Source organism: Onychomys torridus, chromosome X (assembly GCF_903995425.1).
Source record: "Onychomys torridus chromosome X, mOncTor1.1, whole genome shotgun sequence".
Lineage (NCBI taxonomy): Eukaryota > Metazoa > Chordata > Mammalia > Rodentia > Cricetidae > Onychomys > Onychomys torridus.
The window spans coordinates 83,088,702-83,112,909 of record NC_050466.1 but is presented as its reverse complement, the minus strand read 5'-3'; the positions used below and the strand labels follow the sequence as shown (position 1 = coordinate 83,112,909).

General features: G+C 37.1%; 1 protein-coding gene and 1 non-coding gene across 2 annotated transcripts in view; both read left to right on the top strand.

Annotated features, from left to right (window-relative positions):
• Pola1 (DNA polymerase alpha 1, catalytic subunit) overlaps positions 1-24,208 on the top strand; it is a 323,891-nt gene that overhangs the window by 56,499 nt on the left and 243,184 nt on the right. The window contains exons 24-26 of the mRNA XM_036175149.1: positions 1,572-1,696; positions 4,860-5,009; positions 5,411-5,533. Coding sequence (XP_036031042.1) covers positions 1,572-1,696; positions 4,860-5,009; positions 5,411-5,533 — 398 coding nt within the window. The remainder of the gene's footprint in view (positions 1-1,571; positions 1,697-4,859; positions 5,010-5,410; positions 5,534-24,208) is intronic.
• Positions 969-1,096, top strand: LOC118574904. The gene has a single exon (XR_004943781.1).

The following is a 24,208-nucleotide window of genomic DNA, read 5'->3' as shown; positions in this document are numbered from 1 at the left end:
GGAGGTAAGCAAACTGCTTTCTTAATGACCTTAGTTTTATCTTTTATGCATATGAAATCTAGTTTACTAGTTACCTAACATGGAATTAGTATAAATTCTTTGCCATATGTCAATACAGTTTTACTTACATACTTTGAAATTTAAATTTCATATATCTTACATATATATTTTACTTTTTCTAGCTCTTTAGAACATTCTTAGTTTATAGGTGATAAAAAATACGCAATAGCTCAAAGTTGGTCTTTATTCAGTTCCAGTCCCTGCTCTAATATAGAGGTCACTGTTTGGCCTATAGTAGACATAACTATTTTTCCCTCTTTATGTGAGAGTGGTCTCATCTTTGCCCAGTGTCCCAGGTTATTTGGAAAGCAATGTTAAAGTAAGTAAAATAACCACTGAATTACAGAGCACCTTTTCTTTGTTATCCAGAAGGAAAAGATGGTTTATGATATTTAGAGGTTCATCGTTATTGTTTTTCAGACCATCTTAGTTGTTTCCAAGTGTGTATAGCTCAATAGTATGATTATGCATAGGCACATTTAACGTGAATTTTATCAAGTAACTCAGGAGGAGACATTTATTTTTCATTTTTTGGTTTTTCAAGACAGGGTTTCTCTGTGTAGCTTTGTGCCTTTCCTGGAACTCACTTGGTAGCCCAGGCTGGCCTCGAACTCACAGAAATCCGTCTGCCTCTGCCTCCCGATTGCTGGGATTAAAGGCGTGCGCCACCACCGCCCGGCGACATTTTTTACAAGAGCAATTTTATTAGTTGCAATGACAAGGAATGATACTTTTGGTGTCAGCTTTTGGTTTGGGTGCTGCCTATTTAATTTCTTTTAACCTCAGTTTCCTTTTCTGTGAAAAGGAGATGATGGTATCTGCCACAGGAGAGCAGAAGGAGTAAGTGGGATTTTGTGATAAAGAGATGAGGACTAAGCCACCAGTGCAAGTTTGCAGTTCTATTTCAGTGGACATTTATGTTGTCAGTTTCTTCTCAAGGTGAAGATAACTTTTTATAAATGTCCTAGAGAAATATAGTAGCTTTCTGTTCATCCTTTGCAAGAAGAGAGGATGGATCGTTCCACTACTAACATTTATATATTCATCTCTTGATTGATCTTAAGTATAGTTTTTGTGTAGATAAATGTGCTGACTTTTATTTCTTGAAGGTGAGGTTGTAAAACACTGCATTTTTATTTTTGGTGGGGTGAGAGTAGTGGGAAAGAATGCTTAACTATATTTTTGGGAAATGAACATGATACATTTCTAAAACAATTGACAAGGGAAGGTGTTTACACATAATGATGTGCTTTGTGACTGCTGGGGAACAGGCTGATTGTCACTGGTTCCCAAATAAGGCAGTCTTTTCACCCTTTCTTTTGTGATCTGGATTTTTACTGTAATCTAAGTCGTTTTTATGGATTTGTAGTTGACCCCCCCACCCCATTTTTATCTGCTTTACCGTGCTGGATGGTTATATATTTTCTATATAGAGTACTTTTCATGAGGTGTTTTGATGGCACTTTTCTTTAGACTTTTTCTTTTGACATTATGTGGCTTTTTTGTTTCAGGTTTTTATGACAAGTTCATTTTGCTCCTGGATTTCAACAGTTTATATCCTTCAATCATTCAGGAATTTAACATTTGTTTTACAACAGTACAAAGAGTTGCTTTAGAGGTGCAGAAAGCTACAGAGGTTTGTATTCAACTGGGGGCTCTTGAAGTCAGTGTTAAAAGTTTTCCTTAAAGAAGGAAAAGAGCCAAAGGGGTTAGTATCATAGCTTTTCCTCTTTCCTGTTGATGGTTGCATTAGTAACATTTTTTCTTTGGTATATTTTTGTATACATGTGTGTTCATGTGTGTACGTGTATGCGTGGAGGTTGGATATTGACTGCCAGCATCTCTCTCTATCACTCTTCACCTTAATGTTTGATACATGGTCTCCTGGGATCTGCCTGTCTTAGTCTCCCATCCTCCAACTGGTTTATAGGGCTGTAGCACCATGTTGGCTTTACAAAATATTCATTATTTTTGTTTGTACATCAATGTAAATGTGCATGTGGGGGTTAGAAAACAACTTTTGGGACTTAACTCTCCTTTCACTGTGGGTTCTGGGGATCAAACTTAAGTCTGTGAAGCTTGTACATTAAGAACTTTTAGCCATGAGGTGGCAGCATATACTTTTAACCCCAGCACTCAGGAGGCAGAAACAGGCGGATCTCTGATTTGAGGCCAGCCTGGTCTATAGAGTGAGTTCCAGGACAGCCAAGGCTACCTAGAAAAACTTTGTCTCAAAACAAAATCCCCCAAAGGAACACTTTTACCTTCCTGCAGGCCATATGCCTGCTCTTTCATAGGTTGTGGTGATACGAACTCAGGTCATCATGCTTCTCAGTAAACATTTTGCTCATTGAACTATATCTCCATCCCTAATTATATACTTCATCATCTAAGGAGGGCCAACCAAAAAGAGACTTAGGCTGGTTCTGTGTTTTCGTTAAAACACTGTTGTAGAGATACAATTCACTTACAGTCTCCCTATTTATAATGTGCAGTGATAGTTTTAGTGTCTTCATAGTTTGTACACCATTACTTCATTCAGCTCTACTATTTCACAAAAGCCATCCCAGCTCTAGTCAGCCATTAATTTTTTTACTATAGATTTTTATTCATTTGTTCTTTGGCAGTTTTGTAAATGTATATACTGCATTCTGTTTACTCTCATCCCCACCCTTTCTTATCTCCTTTCTCTCTGCAAGCCCCAGTTCCCACATTCATGTCTTTTTGTTTTATTTGTTTTTTGACTTACTGAACTTAAGGCCATGGAGTTTGGAACTATTGGAGGTTTGTCTTCTCACTAAAAACCACTAATCTTTCTGACTGTAAAGTTGCCTACTTTGGACATTCTATGTAAATGGAATCATATAGAATGTGATTTTTTTGGTGCGTGTTTGGCTTATTTCACTTGCATACTATTTATAAGATTCATCTGTGTTATAGCATATACTAATACTTCATTCCTCAGTAATCCTGTCTCAGTGCAGCATAGGATTATTACTCATCACATTGATCCATCTCACTCTCTGTCCCTGCCTTCTTTTTCTTCCTGCTTTCTTCCCATTTGACCTCCAGGTTCTGAGTTTATATATCCTTTAGTTTCAACATGTCTGGTATTGTTTTTTTTTCAGTTCCAATTCCATATTCTCAGAGGAGAGAGTATCTGATAGACTTGCCAAGTCAGTCATCATCCTTAGGCTCATCACTTCTGTCCATGGGGGTGGATTCACTCACTCTCCTCTGTTTTGTCCTGCTATTTCCCAAGCACTGTGACAGTTAGCATTGTTCTGCTTTCACAACTGATGCCCACCAATGTTTTGCCTATTTGAACTTTTCATTTTGGGTTCTGGATATATAATAGCATGGAAGGACCCAAGGGGTCATCTTAAGAAGCATTATACATGTGGTAATTTATGAATTCTTTATCATTTTCATGTACAGCACCTTATTTGGTTTTCAGAGCAGTTAGTGTCACCCTGGAGGTGGTGGTAGGGCTTCAGATGAATTATAAATTTCCTGACCCAAGAATCTTTCAGATTACTTTTTATGTGACTCTAGTTGCTGTAAATAGAGTAGAATGTATGCCAAGTTCTCTTTAATAGGTTTGCTATCATCATGTGCTATATTGGAAAACAATAGGTCCTTATTAGTATTGTAAGGGTGTTCATTTTATGATATTGATCTTTATAAAATCAGATACTTTGTAAAGGCTGGGTTATCAAATGGCATTGACTTGACATGCTTTAAGCCAAAAGGTTTATTTTTAATTTTGAACCTTTCAAAGGGTAACTGTTCCTGGCTGTTCTTTGCAGCCTGTTAATAGAATTAATGGAGGCTTGAGAAAAAAGCCCTAATGCTTTCCCTGCTTTTTCCTGCTGTAAATTTTAATATAAGAAGACTGCTGATTGCCTTTCTAAAATGTTGCTATTCTTCTGGTGATTGCAAAGCACTTTATAGGTAAAAGGTACTCCATAAACACTAAGGAATATATATAATATATGTGTGTGTGTATATGTGAATTAATTTTTAGAAATGTCATGACCTATTTCAATGTGATCCAAATCTTAAGAGATTTGCTGATTTTGTATATAACTTCTTTATTTTTAACAGTAAAAGCATTTATAGTAATTGTTGTGAAACATTCTATAGCATTTTGTTTAGTTGTACAAATGTTATAAAACAAGCGTTTAGCTGCCTTTTTTTTTTTTTTTTAATCTTAGGAACCTTTCTTAGCATTTGTATTTTAAAAACAATTTTCCTAAAACATGTTGCTCCACATTTGTAAAAATCCATCCCTTTACAGTAAATCTAAATTTGTAAGTAACAACAAGGGTGAGAGATAGTGGTAATGATACAGGCTGATTGATAGAACTTGGTACAGGGAGACAGTGGTCTGTGACCACACAGATCTTTTTCTTGTTTAGATTCTTTGTGGTTTCTGTTGTTTTGGTTTGGCTTGGTTTCTTTTATTTTATTATTTATTTATTTTTTTTATTTTTATTTTTTGTGGTAGGGACTCACTCTATAACCCATAACGACCCAGAACATATTATATGGCTCAAGGCTGGCCTTGACCTCATGATGATCTGTCTGCCTCAGCCTCCCAAGGCCTGGAACTATAGACTGGTACCACTACACCTAGATGAGCCCCTTTGGAGGCTGCTCATGTATTATTGATTTTCTCATACAGGAAAGATTTCTAAGGTGTGGTGATGGGATAAAGCACTTGTCAAGTATTACTTTTGAAGTTTATTTTTTATCAAAGTTTAATTTGTCTGAAGTTTCTCTTGTGTGTTTTTCAGGATGAGGAACAGGAACAGATCCCTGAGTTGCCAAATCCAAACTTAGATATGGGCATTTTGCCCAGAGAGATCCGGAAACTGGTAGAGCGGAGAAAACAAGTCAAACAGCTAATGAAACAGCAAGATTTAAATCCGGACCTTGTTCTTCAGGTAAATCTTTCTACTGCAAGATGTTTGCTTGACAGTTTCAGCTTCTGTCACTTGATTATTGAGGGCTGGGATGAATAGGATGGTGTGGGCAAGTACATGTGCTTATTTCATTTTGAATAATAACCATTCAGATGCACTAGATTGCCTCAGAATGGAAGGCTTCTCTAGCTGCTAAGACCATATCTGAGCAAGATTTTACAGAATCTTGGGAAATCAGTATCTTTGTACTTGCTTCTAAGAGGGTATGGCAACATGAATGTGGGGAGACAGATTGAGTATTAAGTACACCCTCCCCCTGGATATTGAGAGGTTCTTTCAGTCATTGTGATCTGGAAAGATACCTAATGTAATGCTGAAGTATCCACAGATAGTGTTGTTCATTTGTTGTTATTGGCCTGCAGTATGACATCCGACAGAAGGCTCTGAAGCTCACTGCCAACAGTATGTACGGTTGCCTGGGATTTTCCTACAGCAGATTCTATGCCAAACCACTGGCTGCCTTGGTGACATACAAAGGAAGGGAGGTAAATGGCAAAATAAAATTCACATCAATAAATATGTAAATATGTGCTGCAATATGAGAGAACTAAGTTTATTACCTAATTTTTACAGCTTGAAATACTCCTTGTTTAGAACAAGTTCGAGACAAATAGGCACTTGAGTAAGACTTCATTTGCCAGTTCTGCATATGTATGTGCAATTCTTGAATGTCTGTATGCCAGGCTTTCCTCTAGGCAATAAAGATTGAGTGTGAAACATTATGTAAAGCTTGTGTATTTGACCCAGACTTGTGGGGGAAAGGGAACAAAAGTAGAGGACCTGGAGTTGATGAGAGGATAGTTTGGGAAAGCAACTGAATAAGTATAGCACCGTCTAGGATGAATCTGATAGAAGTAACATTCTTCAGATAATTAAGATGGTGGTGACCTTGGTAATGTTTGGAGGCTATTTTAGGTTTATATTGGACTAGTTTAATGTGTAACATGAGAGAAAGGTAGAAATCAAGAGAATAGCAAGTGAAGCCTTTTATTTTATTAAGAGGGAGAATGCAGAGAGAGGGATCAAGAACTCTGTCTTCTATGTGTTGCATTTGAGTAATAGATCTCTAGGCATTAGGTCGTTGGGCATATGAATCCAGAATTCTAGGGTTATGTCACAGCTGGAGTTACATACTGACTTGAGGATGATAGACCAATTACCATTAAGTACTTTCACTTTATGAACATTTTAAGTTCATCTACTTTAATGCTTTGTGTAGAGATTTCTATTTTTATAATCTATGAAAGCCCATGCTTTTTAAATATTAAATATTGAATTCAGTCAAATACACTAAGATACTGTTTTCTTTTATTGAATTTAAGGCTTCTTAGTTGTAAACATAGTTCATAGTGCTCATACTGGACATCTGGACTTAGAATGCTCTAGATTGGTGATTGGCAAACTGGCTTATAGGCAAAATCCAACCTGTGTTTTATATTTAAGGTTTTATTAAAATGGAGCCAAGCCTGTTCATTTATCTTGTAGAGTTGAGTAGTCAGGATAAAGTCTTATGTAGCCTGCAAAGCTTAAAATGCTTGTTACTTGACACTTTCAGGACAGTGTTTGTTTAAGATAGGGAAATGATTTTTATCTGTACTATCCATATATCATAGCCTCTAGCCACAAGTGGCTGGTGAACATTTTGTATTTGGTTATTCCTGATTAGATGAGGAACTGGATTTTTACATTTATTTAGTTGTAATTAAAATGAATTTAAACATGAATAGCTAACATGTGGAGAGTGATTACAGTATTGGCCAGTATATATCCAGTTCTGACATGAAACAAACACCACGATCTTTCAAGTCACTTTTCTCTTATAGCTTTATCTCAGAGATGTGGGTTAGGACACAGGGGAAGGGCAAAGCATGTATTGAATAATGATGGTGTGTTAAGAGCTGTTCTGTGCATCATTATATCAAAACTACTCAAGAGTCCTTGGACATGTCATAGCATTCTGTTTATAGATGAGGAAGCTAAGGCTCAGGAGGTAAAGGAGATCAAGTGGCTACCTTGCGTAGATCTGTATCTTCCTGATTCTAAGTCTTTTTACTGCATTAGGATTCACCATTAGAGGGTAGCTTTTGCAAGTGTAGTTGCACTTTGTCTTCTACCTTATTCCTAGACGTCGTTCTTTTCAGTATCTATTGTCGAACATGAACTTTTTAGTTTCTTTTTTACATGAGAAATACATAGATATTTTTAGGGGCTAGTTGAAGTGAGAGAAAGATGTTTTCAGATTCTTAGGCTAAATTTACCTCAAAATTATTTAAATTTTGTTTCTGTATATGTATCCAGTGGCTTCTGATAGAATACCATCTTATTTTTGTATTAGGAAATGCACTCACTTTGCCCCAACTGGGTGATAATACATAGGTTGACTATTGAGATTGGCTCAAGGTTACTCTTAAGTTTCTCACGAGAGGCAATAGTTGACAATTTACTCCCTTGGAGAGTGCCTCTTGCTGTTGAGAAATCCCTGTTGTTACATTTTCTACATTGGCTCAGAAATCCACAAGCTTAAAAGGGCACTGTTGATAATGATAAGCCCCAAATTTGTCCAATGATCTCTCCTACTCCCCTAATCCATTGTATTTTAAGGGCAGTATTTTCTTTTCTTTTCGCTGGATTTTTAATAGGGAATTTAAACTCAAGTTTTACCTTTTTGTTGATTAACATATAACAATAACAGAACTAAGCTAAATTTTTACTTTTTAAATAAAATATAGCAATTATATGTCTTAAGTAAAATATAAAACCTCCCTGCTCACTTCAGTAAAAAAGAATTTTAGACAAATCTAGAAATAATCATGGGATTCAAACTTTTAGTTTTTTCTATCTCCTTTTCCCTTTTCATCTGTGTTTCTTCCTACGCACAATGCCTTCTTATTGTAGTTATGTCTTTAATGTGAAGTTAATGAGAAGCAGTAAGTATAGAATAGACCTACCCCCTGCAACTCTTAGTTTGGCAGATCCAAAGATCTCAGAAGTTATTTACTAAAATAAAAATGATTGTTAAACTATTGGTAGTAATTATTAGCACTGACAGATGAATAGTCTAGTGATAATCTATGTTTGGTTTTGCTATCATTTTCCTATATGTGGTGGAATCTGTTGTTTTTAAGGATTTTCATTGTTGTTTTGAGACAGTACATGACCATATACCATGGGCTGACCTTGAATCCAAGACTTTTAAGTGCTATAATTGCAGGCATACACCTGTCAAGCATTTCTCAATTATTAAAGTGTTAGGAGGGGTGAAGTTGAGATTTTAGAACACTTTTGCAGCTTACTAAGCTGGGGTTTGGGTTCTAAGGTAGAGTAGACAAAGTAACACAATAACCTGAAGCTCTTCCAAATTTTTTTGCATTTAAACTTCCTGTTTAAACTAAAATTAAAGTTCAAATAGAAATGAGAAGGGAACCTGGTGACATGCTTTTGAAAAGATTATAAGGGTTTGTATTTGGATATGTATTAACGCACAGTCTGAGGAGGCATGAAATTTTGCATCTTGGTATGGCCTTAATGTCCTCTGTGTATTTTTTAAGTAGATTTTTATATGTCCTGAGTTTTGTTGAGATCATGCAGATTTGGCTCTGGTGACCTAATAATTTCTGTAATCAAATGGATTATGGCTGTTGGAATACTCAAGTAATTACTAATTGTACTTTTAAAAACAGGTTTATAATAAAAGTGAAAATATGTCAAATGGGCATCAATATTGTCTTTTTACAGGTGTGATCTTTCATACTTCATTTCATACTTCAGCTGTCCCATAATTTTTAATTGCTTGATGATAGAGGAATTAGTTACTGTTGAAGGAATCTTATGTAGGAACCTCACATTATACAAGTTATTTAAAAATAATTAAATGAGCATTTCCGGAGAAGAAATAGAAACTTCATTTATAGACACTTAGAAGTTAATCTGTAGCAATATCATCTATATTTGTTTTTATTCTCAGTGTGTGCATGAAGAGGCATAAAAAATAAATTGGATAAGCCAGTGTGGGTAACACTGAGTGGGCACAGATATTTAAACCATGAAGACAACTATCAAATGTCAAGTGTCTGGTGTAGTAATTGAAGTGATTGTTCACTAGATGGCGATAGACACCCTAAGATCATTAATCAATTAAAGATATTATTCTGTGAGCAATAATGTGAAGGGCATTTAGTGACTTAAATATGTTCATATTTTAGATTTTTACCACTTTTGAGAATACTAGATAAAGGTTAAAATTGGCCCAAAGGATTGTAATAGTCCAATAGATTTAGTGTTTAAAATGATGATTTTTACATTGTAAGTTTTATTGATGAAAACAATCATTTAATTTATCATAGTAACCTAATTCTTCCATTGGGTGGATAAATCATATCTCTGATCATAGAGACACATAGCTTTCTTAGTAACAGGTGACTTGAAAGAATATTGGAAATGTTTTGGTATGTGATTTTTCATCTCAATGTTTTTTTTACTTTTACATTGAGGAATTTAAAACATTTTTTAATGATTTTTAAGCGTACTCATTGTGTAATCTTTACTTTAACATAATAGAGATATTTGTCATAAAATAATCTGTATTTACTGATAATATTAATGATTTGGTTTTGTCTTCTGTTATATTGGTGTTCTTGAGGAAATAATGTTTGGTCTGGATTTCTGATTCCAATTTCAAATACAGTGTTCAGGAATAGACCATGCATTTTCATTTTACTGTCCTGTAGGTTGAAATGAGTCATTGTTAGCCTGTTTTCCCAACTAGTTTAGAAGATCGGATTTTCAGTTGTGTTCAGAACTGAAATCTGTGCAATTTAGAAAATGTATACAGATCATGGCATGCAAACATTACCGTCTAGACTTGGCTGTCTGAGACTGTCTTGAGATTGTCAGGATATATCCTGACTATGGTGATGAGGGAGTGCTACTAGTGAGGAGTCTGGGAACGGCACTGGCAGAGAGCTCTTGTCTTTGTGCTGTAAGCGACGAAAGAGGAGCTGTGAACTGTGAAGAGTCCTTTGTCTTTACTTGGAAATAAGTGAATACTTCAGTTTTCCAGTATTTTTCATGACAGATACCCAGTTTTGTCTTAACAGAACAACATATAGAAATGGCTAGAGACTCTCTTCTCTTCCTTTTTTTCCAGTGGTAATTGTACTGTTGTTTTTTCCTGCCTCACCTGTCTTTTCCCTTTTATAATATACAGGTAGGGGTGTGTGTGTGTGTGTGTGTGTGTGTGTGTGTGTGTGTGTGTGTGTGTTCATATTTGGTACATTGAATTTTCTTAGTGTTCATGTTACTTGTTTATTCTTTTGTAGTTTGGAAAAAAGCATCAGGACAAATTTTGCTCTGTATATCACAATTTAAATTTATCCATTTTGATACATTTTTAGATATGATTTATTTATGTTAACTATTCTATAATATTTAGTGGATAAATGCAGAAAAATATATTTAATGTTGTCTCATTGTGCCCCCCCCCACATTTTTCCTTTTATTGAAAATAGAATTTTTTTTTCCATAGAATATATCCTGATTATGGTTGCCCCTTCCCGTACTCCCAGTTCCTTCCCTCTTCCCCTCCCATCCATATCCACCATGTTTCTGTCTCTCATTAGAAAACAAACAAGCTTCTAAGGCAATATGATATAATGAAACAAAAACTAACACATTAGAATAGGACAAAAAGGAATAAATAGGAAAAGAGCACAAGAAATAGATATAGACACAGAAACCCACTTGTTTGTGTACTTGGGAATCTTATAAAAACACTAAACTGTTGCCTAGCAAGCTCAAGGCCCTGGGTTCAGTCCTCAGCTCCAATAAAAACAACAAAAACAACAACAAAAAAACACCAAAAAACAAAACACTAAACTGGAAGCCATAATATATACACAAAGGAACTGTAGAGGAAAAAGAGAGGAACAAAAGGGGGAAAAGCCCTCAAATAAGCCTAATTATGAGACAAGGAACCTCCCAACGCTACTACATCTCCATGTCTGATGTCAAAATGCTCTTCAGCTCTCCAACTCCTTTCAGCTTTGTTGACTGCAACACACTTTTCTCTCTTGGGCTGGCTCCACTCCCTGTTAGCATCTTGCTTTGGTCCAGTATTTCCTCACTGCTCCCTTCCCTACGCTTTGGTATGGTAATATATACCCTATGTCATTATGTGTTGGAAGTATGTGATCTGTTTTTTTGATTTTGATTTCAGTTAAAAGATTGCATGAATCTCAGAAGAATTTTTGAACTTTGGACTTTGAAATACGTTTGAGACTGTGATAGACTATGGGGACTTTTGAGGTTGGATTGAATGCATTTTTGCCTTATTATATGGCTACAAGCTTTTGGAGGCCAGGGAGTGGAATGTGATGGTCTGAAAAAAAATGGCCCCCAAAGAGAGTAGCACTATTAGGAGGTGTGGCCTTGTTGGAGGAAGTATGTCACTGTGGGGATGGGCTGTTAGGTCTCTTTTGCTCAAGCTTCCCTCAGTGTGACATTCAGTTGACTTCCGGTTGCCTGCAAGATGTAGCACTGTCAGCTCCACTACCATATCTGCCTGCATGCCGCCATGCTCCCTGTCATGATGATAATGGACTGAACCTCTCAAACTGTAAACAAGCCACCCCAATTAAACATTTTCTTTATAAGAAAAAAAAAAAAGGAACCTCCCAAGATGGATGCCACTGAATCCGTTCATGTGTGTATTGGTTATGTTGATTTAGAGGGACTTGTTTTCTTTTTCTTCTTTTTTTCTTTTTTCTTTTTTCTTTTTTTTTTTTTTGGTTTTTAAAGACAGGGTTTCTCTGTGTAGTTTTGGTGCTTGTCCTGGATCTTGCTCTGTAGACCAGGCTGGCCTGGAACTCACAGAGATCCGCCTGCCTCTTCCTCCCGAGTGCTGAGATTAAAGCCATGAGCTACCTTCTCCCAGCTGGGACTTGTTTTCTTGGTGTCCTCCATCCACTCTGGCTCTTACACTCTCTCCACCTCTTGTTGCCCAGAGTTCCCTGGGACCAGAGGGGAGGAATTTAATGGCAACATCTCATATAGGGCTGAGTGTTCCAAGGTCTCTCACTCTCTGCATAGTGTCTGGCTGTGGGTCTTCGTGTCTGTTCCCATCTGCTACAGGAGGAAGCAAGCTTCTCTGATGATGTCCTGAGGAAGGCACTGATCTACACGTACAGATAGATGTTGTCAGAAGGAATCTTCTTTTATGATGGCTGAGCAAGGTATATAGCAGGATGTCAAGAGTCACTTTATTGCTACTTTTTTTTTTTATAGCAATAGTATTTGGTTTTTTACCTTAGATCCCTGGGCTATCTAATCGCAGGTTCTTGTTTACCCAAGCAGTGCCAGGTATAGGTTCCATGTTGTGGAGTGGTCCTAAGTTAAATCAGATATTGGTTGGTTACTCCCAGAAGCTTTGTGCCATGATTGCACTAGCATATCTTGCAGGCAGGACACCATCGTAAATCAAGGGTTTTGTGGCTGGGTTGGTGTTTACATTTCTCTTTTGTTAGTGCCCAGAGTACCTTCCTATACCAAAGATGCTAGCACCTATGGGTAAAGGCTCTATGTAGGCACCAGTTCAACTTCTCCATGTTCAATGAGCTATATAGGTGTTGTCTTCAGCATTAGGGCTTTGCCATCAGTTTATGGAGAGCAACCTATAGTCTTGGCAATAGCATGGGTTGTTTAGGGCTCCCATGGGAACCCTTTGCCCAAAAATTCAATTAGATGTAACTCAATCTCAGACTGGAGGCTTCATTTGATGATAAGTGGTGATCAGTTGGAGCTCCCTCTCCATTATTTGATGATTTAGATAGCCTTCATATATGTTTATATTTTAGAAACTTTTTACTGTATTATGTTTCCATAGGATCCATCAAATGGCCCTTAATTTTAGCTGACCCTTTATTTTCTCCCTTGTCTCCTCTTTGGTCCTCCAATTCCAGCCCCCCCCCCCCCATTCATCCATAACTATTCTATTTCTCTTTCCTAAGGAGATCTCTCTCCCCCACCCTGCTCAGTCTCTTATTCTATACCTAACCTCTGGTTCTACAGATTGTAGCTTGGTCTTTTATCATTGACAACAATTAATATCCCTGTATAAATGGATACATATATATCATATTTGTCTTTCTGTGTCTGGGTTATCTCACTCAGGATGACTTTTTTTCTAGTTCCACCCATTTATCTACAAGTTTCATTTTTTTTTTGTTTTTTGTTTTTTGAGACAGGGTTTCTCTGTGTAGCTTTGCGCCTTCCCTGGATCTCGCTTGGTAGACCAGGCTGGCCTCGAATTCACAAAGATCCGTCCGCCTCTGCCTCCCTAGTGCTGGGATTAAAGGCGTGCGCCACCACCGCCTGGCTAGCTGAATAACACTCTATTGTGTAAATATACCAGATTTTGTTTATCTATTCTTCTGTTGATGGACATCTAGATTGTTTCTAGCTTCTGGCTGTTATGAATAGAGCAGCAATGACCAAGTGTCTGTGTGGTAGGATGAAACATTCTTTGGGTATATGCCAAAGAATTGTATAGCTGGATCTTGAAATAGACTAATTCCCATCTTACTGAGGAACCACCACACTGATTTCTGTAGTGGCTGTATAAGTTTACACTTTTATCAGCAATGAATGAGTATTATTCCCCTTACTTGCACATCCTCACCAATGTGAGCTATTACTTATGTTATTGATCTTGGCCATTCTCACTGGTGTAAGTAGAAATCTCTCAGTAGTTTTATTTTCATTTCCCTGGTTACTAAGGATGTTGAATATTCTTTAAGCATTTCTCAGCCATTTGAGTTTTCTTTGAAAATTCTTTGTTTAGATCTATACCCCATTTTTTAATTGTGTAATTTTTTGATACTTTTTATATATTTTGAATATTAGCCTTCTATAGGATGTGTAATTGGTAAAACAAATCTTTTCCCATCCTGTAGGCTGCCACTTGGTCTGAATTACAGTGCCCTTTGTGGTGCAGGAGCTTCTCAGTTTCATGAGATCCCATTTATTGTTGCCTGTGTTAACGGTGTTCTGTCAGAAAGTCTTTTCCTGTGCCAGTGAGTTCAAGGCTCTTCTCCACTTTCTCTTCTATCAGGTTCAGTATATCTGGTTTCATGTTGAGGTCTTTGATCCACTTGAGTTTTGTGCAAGGTGATAAGTATGGTTCTATTTACATTCTTCTACATGCAAACGTCCAGTTTGACCAGTACCATTTGCTGAAGATGCTGTCATTTTTCCATTTTTCTGTCTTCTTTATAAACAATTAGGTGTCTATATATGCAGTTTTATTTTTGGGTCTTCAATTCGATTTTGTAGATCAACGTGACTGTTTTTGTGCCAATACCACGCAGTTTTTATTACTGTGGTTCTGTAGTATAAAATTTGAGGTTGGCGATTATGATATTTCCAGTAGTCCTTTTGTCATTCAGGATTGTTTTAGCTATTCTGTGTTTTTTGTTTTTCCATATGAATCTGACAATTGACCTTTCAAGGTCTGTGAAGAATTGTGTTGACGTTTTGATGAGAATTGCACTGAGTTTGTAGATTGCTTTTAGTTACGTGGCTACTTTTACTAAATTAATCCTACTGATCCATGAGCTTGGGACACCTTTCCATCTACTGATATCTCCTTCAGTTTCTTCAGTTTCTTCATTGAAAAAGTTTTCATTGTAGACGTCTTTGACTTTTTTGTTAGAGTTACCTCAAGATATTTTATATTATTTGTGGCTTTTGTGTTGTTTTTCTGATTTCTTTCTCAGGCCATTTGTCCTTTGTATATAGGAGGGCTACTGATTGAGTTGATTTTTTTATCCAGCTACTTTGCTGAAAGTGTTTATCAGTTGTAGGAGTTGCCTGGTGGAAATTTTAGGGGCACTTATGTAGATATCATCTGCAAATAGTGATACTTTGATTTCTTCCTTTCCAATTTATATCCCCTTGATTTCCTTCGGTTGTCTTATTTCTCTAGCTAAGACTTCAAGTACTATATTGAATATGTATGGAGAGAGTGGACAACCTTGTCTTGTTCCTGATTTTGGTGGAATCGCTTTGAGTTTCTCTCCAGTTAATTTGATGTTGGCTGTGGGCTTCCTGTTAACTGCCTTTATTGTTATTATTATGTTTAGTTATGTCTTTTGCATTCCTGATCTGTCCAGGACTTTTATCCTTAAGGGGTGTTGGATTTTGTCAACGGCCCTTCTCCTCACTTTTTTGAGATAGGATCTTGCTATGTAGCTCAAGGAAGCTGTACTTACTGTTCAGCCTAAATTGGCTATCTCCTGCCTCTGCTTTCTTGGTATTTGGGTTAAAAGTGTGTTATACTATCATTGTCTTAGCTTTATCCAAGATTTTGAATTTACAAGTTCTCATTTCTTTTATTTTTTTCTGTTACAATCAGTGTTAAGTAGATATGTGACATGTATAAGATTTAATTTACCATAATAGGCTAAATTCTGTCAAATAACTAAGTTTACATCTTTGGCAAGAGCCACAACTCACAATTGCTCCTCAGTCACAGATTCAGATGCTAATCTAGAGATTGATATATTGTTTTGCCTCTTAAATTTGTTGTCTATTTTTGAAGGGTTTTGCACTACCATATATTTGTAAGTATACTCACATAATCCTCGTTATTCCATGTTCTTGTCAATGCTTGCTATTATTTGTTTGTTTGGTTTTGTTACTGGGTCTCTCCGGGTAGCCCAGGCTGCTTCATATTTGCTGTATTTCCCAGGGCAATCTTGAAATTGCCATCCTCTTACCTTAGCCTCCTAAGCACTAGAATTATAGAGTTAGGCTACCATACCTAGATAGAATTTTTTTATGCCAGTCTCATTAGTGTTAACTATTATCAGGTGATTTTAATTTTTGTTTCCTTAATTAGGAGTTAAATTGAGTCTCTTCATGTTTATTAACTCTTCTACTTTTTTTTTTTGTTATTGAATTGCCTAGGGGAACATAGCTGTCTTATTTTGTTGCATTGTAGGTCTCTAACTGTTCCTTAGGTATTCAAAAACTGAATCTTACTTGCTTATTTATATTAAAATTAGTCTGGATTGTTCTTGTGCCTTTTTATGATCTTTTATTGTGAAGAAATGTCTACTTTTTACACTGTATTTGATATTTTTCCCTCTTTGCATTTTGTAAGCTTATTCTGAAAATACATTTTTCTCCTCCAGTGACAAATATTGTCCTATTTTCTTCTAAATGTTATAAAACTTGGCTTTTTTATTTGGATCTTTAGTCTTTCTGGAGCTTGTTTTGAGGAGCAGTGTAACTTAGGGATCCTATTATATTAGTCTGGTTTCTTCTTGAGTTCTCTGCTCTAGGGAGTGGCAGACCAATTTGCCTATTTTTTTAAAATAAAGTTTTATTGGGGCACAGTGATACACATTTATCTTTGACTGTATTTATATCAAACTTTGGAATTGATTGTTACAAAGCCTAAAATATATATTATTTATCACTTTACAGAAAAATTTTGCCATCTTTTGTGGCAAAAGATAAATTTTGTAATATAAGAGTGATTCATTTCAAATGTTATCAGGCATGATTGGTGAAAATGCAAGAAATTATACTGAAGGTATTAAAAAGGAAGAAAAACAGTCTTGTGGTCATAAGAAATTACAGATGCTGAGGTTCTTTTAAATGACCATATGAAAACTTCTCAAGTAGAGCAAAAAGGTAGGTTTATAAATTCTGAAGTTTTACAAAAACATTTGTTTCTGTGCATATGTATAAATTTTGTAGAAAGTGAATGCATTGCATCTAAGAAATTTTCAAAGAGGACCTAGATATGAAATTATAAAGAACTATAGCTTCTTTTATTTCTTCACTCTTTAAATACAGCTTGACGTGAAACTATAGCCTTAAAATGGTATGTGTTGTCGCCTACAATACAGCAGATGGAGGCATCTTCTTGTCAGAGCAGACCCACAGAAACTATAGGTGGTGGGAGGAAGAGCTCTTCCTCTGCCTTCAGAATTGTAATAGAGACTCCTTTAATGTTCTTGCTACCATTTTGACTGTTTAAAAGATTGATTTGTAAGTGTGTGTGTGTGTGTGTGTGTGTCTCATGTGTTGGTGTGGACATAAATTTGCACAGGTGCCAGTAGAGGCAAGGGGTGTCAAATCTCCCTGGAGTTAACAGGCAATTTTGAGTTACCTTACATGGGTACTAGGTACCAAACTGAGGTCCTCTCTAAGAGTAGTATCAGCTCCTAACTGACGAGCCAGTCCCCATTTTAATTCTAATTTTATTTTTATTTTGGGACAGTTTTATAATTAGCACATGCTATGCTAGTCTGAGATTTGATATGTATCCCAGGCTGCCTTATAGTGCCTCTCTATAGTGTTAAGTATAAACAGGTAGGTGGTATTGTCCTAGTCCTTGATTTTAAAAAACAAAAAATTATGAAGTTAATATGAAAATTTCTTTGAGGGCTAAAATGAAGGTTTAGTGCATTTTTGCAGATATATGTTAGAAAAATAGTATCCTTTTAGTGATTATAGGTTTGAAGTTGTTTACATTATAAAACTCAAAACCAGAGAAACTTTTTTTAGGGGGGGGGGTTTCCGAGACAGGGTTTCTCTGTGTAGTTTTGGTGCCTGTTCTGGATCTTGCTCTGTAGACCAGACTGGTCTCAAACTCCCAGAGATCCACCTGGCTCTGCCTCCCGAGTGCTGCGATTAAAGGCACACTGCCTGGCTCCAGAGAAACTTTTTATTGCTATATTTTAGGGATGTTTGAGTTCTAAATTCTTTCCACATCTCCAGAACTGTTAATAAATAATGCATTATCAGGATTTATTTATTTGTATTCTACTAGTTAGTTGAGAATTTGTGGTAATTTACATGCTATTATGTGCAAGTCTCCTTAGCATAAACTTGTCTAGGTTCTTATGTATAGTTAAATTTTATAGAAATAATTCTCTGCCATCAAATAAGTAGCATCCTTAACTGCAGATCATTTGTATTGATATATTGTTCTAAACATCTTTTGCTTGTTTACTTGATGTATCATTTCTAAAAATTGATGAAAGTAATGCTGCTAAATATCAAGTTGCGAAGAGGAAGCTCTGCTTTGGAAACAACTCATGAGAGGCAAGTCTGCATTATGACAACTTAGAGTGTTAATAATTTGTGAGAGATGGAGTGAGAAAAATTAGAGTAGTAAAAATGTCTGTGGTTGTAGCTCAGTGATCATATGTTTACCTTGCTTATGCAAGTCCCTCCTTTCAGTCCCCATAACTGCAAACAAAACAAAGCCATTGTATTTTTTTAAATTTAATTAATTGAATATGTTCACAGAAGAGGGTGCCAGATCTCATTACAGATGGTTGTGAGCCACCATGTAGGTGCCGGGAATTGAACTCAGGACCTTTGGAAGAGCAGTTGGCGCTCCTAACCTCTGAGCCATCTCTCCAGCCCGCCATTGTATTTTTGATACAATGAACAATATACACTTAAACATAACTAATATATATTAGTCTCTGATATATTATAACACAACATAGCATTTATAAAAATAAATAAGTGGGTTACACTTAGGCCTAATTTAAAACAATCCCTATGATTTAAAACACTGAGTATTTCTTTCAAAGTAACCCAACAAAGAAAAAAAAATGAGTCAATACAAATGTAGCATGACCTTCTCTTTTTGTTAATAACAATTGGAAATCAGCACCTCTAGTGATACATTAATTTTAAAGGTACAAACTTAGGAGATATCAAGCTGGATGTTAGAGACACCTTAAAAGCGAAAGTCTGGCTCAAACCTTATCTGACTGAGGTCAACTGTGAAATAGGGCTGGGTTTGTGAATGTAAGAGAAGGTGGCCTCATCAAGGAGACAGACCACTTAGAAACCTTCTCATTTATTTCTTTTATTTAGTTAAGTTTTTCATAATTTGTATGACCTGAGCTTTGAAGAATTCAAGCCTGGGCTCATATACCAGTATCTTATCAGACAAGGAGGATCCCTTTTCCATGGCCTCCCAGCTCCATTACATTATTGCATAGTCCTAGCTTTGTAGTTGTGAGTTAGGATCATTTGTCATGGCTTTCATTGATGAAGGTTTGTCTATTTGTCAGTTTAAAGTTGTGTCCTTTCCCTCCTATGTATTGGGTTTTCGATTATTAGATTTCATTCTCCATGTGTTTTTATCCTACCTATCACATGCCCCATACAGGGATCCTTGTTTGCCCTCACTGTTCGATCATGCTCATCTATGTGTTTCTGCAATTATAGATGGGTTGATGTGGAGGTGATACAGTTTTTATGTAGAATCCTGATATTTAAGCCTATTTTGAATTTATAAGAGTAGCCAGGATACTCCGTACAAGAAAATGGGTACCTTGTATATTTGTAGTAGGTACTTTTATTTGAGAAGGCACAAATTGAATATTTTTGCTTTGATATTTTTACCTTTTAATTGCAGAAAACATTTGGAATGTGGATATGGATAAGAGAGAAATACTAACAGACTGACTGTATGTCATTGTCACTGATTCCTGAGATTAAATTTCATTACATTGACTCGAATCACATAGATCATGACCTTGGAAATCTCTTCCTTTCTTCTCCAACCTTCAGAACGAATGACTTTCTGTTAACCTCAATTTGTCCCATTTTCTGCATATGTGAATATTTTATTTCAGCCTATTTTGGTCTATGTTTCTTTTTCACAAGCTGTGTTATTTGACAGGTGTTCTAAAGCTTCTTACTTTGGCACCAAACCAAGATGACAGAGCAGTACTGATTGCAAAAGTGCTATTCCATCCTTGTAAACAGACAAAAAGGAAAGTGTGAAGTTATTAACCATTGTTCACAAGTGGTATGGAAACTGGTGTAGAGTTCATTGTGTGTTTCTCTAGTCAGTCTGTGTAGGCTCTTTCTCGACTAACACTGTTCTTTAGAAAAGAGGGAATGACATAGCTTTTTTTCTCCCACACCCCTCGCCTCTTCACAAATTGTATTTAAATCAATTAAATTAAAAATTAAAAAAATTAAAAAGATTTCTAAAAATCCAAAATATTGACTTCTGTTTCCCTATAGGCTTTTCTTTCCTTATCTGTCATGTAAGATTTATGGATGACATGGCAACACCAAATAACCTTAAGGATTTTCCCCTGACCCACCCTCACATGCCAGAGTACTTGCATCTGTAATATATATGATGTCACTATACTCTGTCTGTACTTCAGCCACACAGAGTATGTTTATTACTAATTGGAAGAACCTGCTTTAGGCAGCCTGTACTGTCCAGTGACTTTAACTGCTTTTTTACAATAGTGTAATCAGTATCATTAAAGGCACCTCCATGTTAACAAAACATGCTTATCGTGCTTATAATTCAAGACTGGCCAACTGAGCAGACACTAATAGATTACATTTCACTGGGCAGCATGAGCCTGTGTCGTTTTGCCAGATCATAAATAGTGTATTAAATTACAGTGAACTGAGTTTTGCAAGTTGGGAGTTTTAGAAAGCAGAGAGAAAGGTTTTTTTTTTTTAAGTGTATGTGTGTGTGTGTGTATAGAAGTGGTTTGATTTTTTGTTATTTATTATATTTGTGTTTTAATTTTACATATCAGCCATGGGTTCCCCTGTCCTCCCCCCTCCCGCCCCACCCCACTTTCCCCCCAGCCCCTCCCCTCCATTCCCATCTCCTCCAGGGCCAAGACTCCCCTGGGGATTCAGTTAAACCTGGTGGATTCAGTGTAGGCAGCTCCAGTCCCCTCCTTCCAGGCTGAGCAAAGTGTCCCTGTGTAAGCCCAAGATTCCAAACAGCCAGCTCATGCACTAAGGACAGATTCTGGTCCCACTGCCTGGGTGCCTCCCAAACAGTTCAAGCTATTCAATTGTCTCACTAATCCAGAGGGCCTGCTCCATCTAGTGGCTCCACAGCCTTTGGTTCATAATTCATGTGCTTCCATTCGTTTGGCTATTTGTCCCTCTTCTTTTCCAATCTTTGTCTCAACAATTCATGCTCTTACAGTCCCTCCTCTTTCTTGACAATTGGACTCCTGGAGCTCCACCTGGGGCCTGGCTGAGGATCTCTGAATCCACTTCCATCAGTTATTGGATGAGAGTTCCAGCACGACAGTTAAGGTGTTTGGCCATCTGATCACCAGACTAGGTCAGATCAGGCTTTCTCTCGACCATTGCCAGCAGTCTACAGAGGATGTATCATTGTGGGTTTCTGGGGATCTCTCGAGCACTCTGCCTATTCCTGTTCTCATGTGGTCTTCATTTATCATGGTCTGTTATTCCTCATTTTCCCTTTCTGTTCTTGATCCAGCTGGGATCTCCTGCTCTCCTAAGCTCTCTTTCCCTCAAACCTTGCCCTTCATTACCCCCACTCACGTCCAGGTTGTTCTTGTAGATCTCATCCATTTCTCTGTCATTGGGCGATCCCTGTGTCTTTCCTAGGGTCCCGTTTTCTAGGTAGCCTCCCTGGAGTTGTGTAGCAGTCTAGTCATCTTTGTTTTACATCTAGTATCCTCCTCTGAGTGAGTACGTACCATGTTTGTCCTTTTGAGTCTGGGTTACCTCACTCAGGATATTTTCTAGATCCATCCATTTACCTGCAAACCTTATGATGTCATTGTTTTTCTCTGCTGAGTAGTACTCCATTGTGTATATGTACCATATTTTCTTTATCCATTCTTCAGTTGAAGGGCATCTAGGTTGTGGTTTGATTTTTAAGTCAGAGATTCCTGGGCTCTGTATAGTCATTCATTTTTGAGATCTTATAGTTACTTTGAAATTTAGTGCTAATATTGAATTGTACAGCTGTCCTTGTTTCCTTTTTATTACTTTTGTGATTGAATTGGCTGGTATCCCTTTTAAACTTTAATGTATTAGAGTCTCAAAATCTAAAATTTCCCTTTGACTGTCCCCTCCCCTTTGAAAAAACAGTATGAAGTAGACTGTGACAGTAACATGAGTCCATGTTCATATTTTTAAAAGAACAGCAAAGCGCAAGTGATTTCCAGAACTGGCTTATTTGCTGTCTTTAGAATTCTTCTCATGGCTAGTTTTTATATATTTAGGGGTTAGCTATTACCTATTTTTATTGGCCTTTTTTATACTTAAAATAAAAGTTTGTCTTTTGAGGCTATTGATGGAGTTTATTTGCTTTAATGCTAAATGTTGACTGCGGATGGGAATGGAACAAAGATATTAAGTTTCTTTCATAGTTTGAAGTGTTAGACATTTGTCTGTATTTATTCCAGGGGCCCTTGCTCCTGCCAATATAGAAGCAGGTTACATTTTCAGCCCTGTGTAGGAGGGTGGTGTGTCTTTCCCGGGAAGAGGGTGATAGTTGGGGAGAGGGATATGCTCATAGGCTATTAATAATGTACATTGTTCTTGAGGCCAGATGTCATATATCTAAGCACTGGTCCACAGGGTAGGGTACATGTTCTATTTCCACTGGACTTTGTGGCACAATGCAGTGGACAGCTGTTCATTTCATCATAGGAAAAATCTTGCTATTTCTTCTTTAATGGTGTTCTGGTTGGGAAATTAAAATAATTTGTTTTTAGAAGGGGGACTTAGAGTCAATGGATATACTTAATTCAGTTGCTCATTCTTGTCCCATAGCCAGAAATGCTTGAAGTAATATATTTTTTGACAGTGTTTGTCTGTAGCTTTGTGCCTTTCCTGGAACTCTCTGTAGTCCAGGCTGGCCTTGAACTCACAGAGATCCGCCTGCCTCTGCCTCCTGAGTGCTGGGATTAAAGACATGTGCCACCACCGCCCAGCTTTGAAATAATATTTACTGAATGTGTATCACTGGGGAAATGGAGCCAAATGACAATGCTTGTGACCCACAGGCATGAGCTGAAAATCCAGTAAAGCTAGATCAAGAGCTTGGGAGACTAGAAACAAGAGAAGGATTTTTGTTTATTTGTGTAGCCACAAAAATCCAAGTGGAAATGCACTCAAGGAAGTCTTGGAATAGATATCTAGGGTGTCTCACTAATCTACATAGTGTGGTTTTGAGCAAGTGATTTAGCCTCTGCATTTTCTCTTGTCAGTGGGTGATCAATAGGTGAGGATGATTATTTTATAGTAGGCTGAAGGTACAAAATATTTTATTTTAGTGTAGTTCATTGTCTTGTTTCTTTGGGAAACCCAGAGGAAGCAATCATGCAGGACATTGAATACCTGCCAGGTGACAGACTTGTGCTAATGATGGAGAGACAGTGGTGAATTTTAAGTATTCAAGATCTTGTCCTCAGGGAGCTTTTGTTGTGATAGGTGAGAGCATTAGTCAGTTGGTCAAATGTACATTTATGCCACACTGAAGCAAATCAATGCAAAGAAAGGGAACATAAATGCTAATGGCAATGGCCCATGGCATTGATTGAGAAATTAGAGGATTCCTGAGCCCAGGGCACTTGAGCTGCGATTTAGAGTGTGGATCAAAGTGAACTAAGTAAAGCTTTTTAGGAACAAACATTACATGAGGAGAGATACCATGTGCAGAGATCCTGTGGTGGATTGGAAGTATGGCTGCTGTGGAGGTTAGTATCAGAGAAGCTTCTTCTTGCAGTAGATGGGAATTCACACAGGGACCCACAACTAGACAATGTGCAGAAAGAGATAGAGAGAGACTTCGGAGCACTCATCTCTAAATGGTACTTCTTTATCAAAACCTTCCCCTTGAGGTTCAGGCATCTATGTGGAAGAGAAAACAGAAAGAGTGTAAGAGCCAGAGGTAGTGAATGATTCCAAGGATACTGCATCTTCCAGATACAGAAGGACTGATAACGAACTCACAGAGACTGAAAGTGCATACATATAGATCTGCATGGGTTTAAACACACAAAATCCCAGCACAGAGAAGAGATAGAGGAAGAGGACACAAAGTCCCACCCCTAACCAAGAAGTTATTGGCAATGATAACTGCTTAGCTTCTGTGAAAGAGAAAATCAGTGTTCTCCATGAAGTGATACTGGGTTTATCAACCATACTCCAGGACAGAACCCATGCCCAGGAGTAGTTGGATAGCACAAAATGAAGTTCATGGCTGTATGTTTTTGTTTTGATTTTCATTTTTTAAGAGAGTGAGAGCATGAAGTTGGGTGGGTAGAGAGAGAGTTGCGGTGGATGTGGGGGGAGCAAGAGGAGGAGACAAC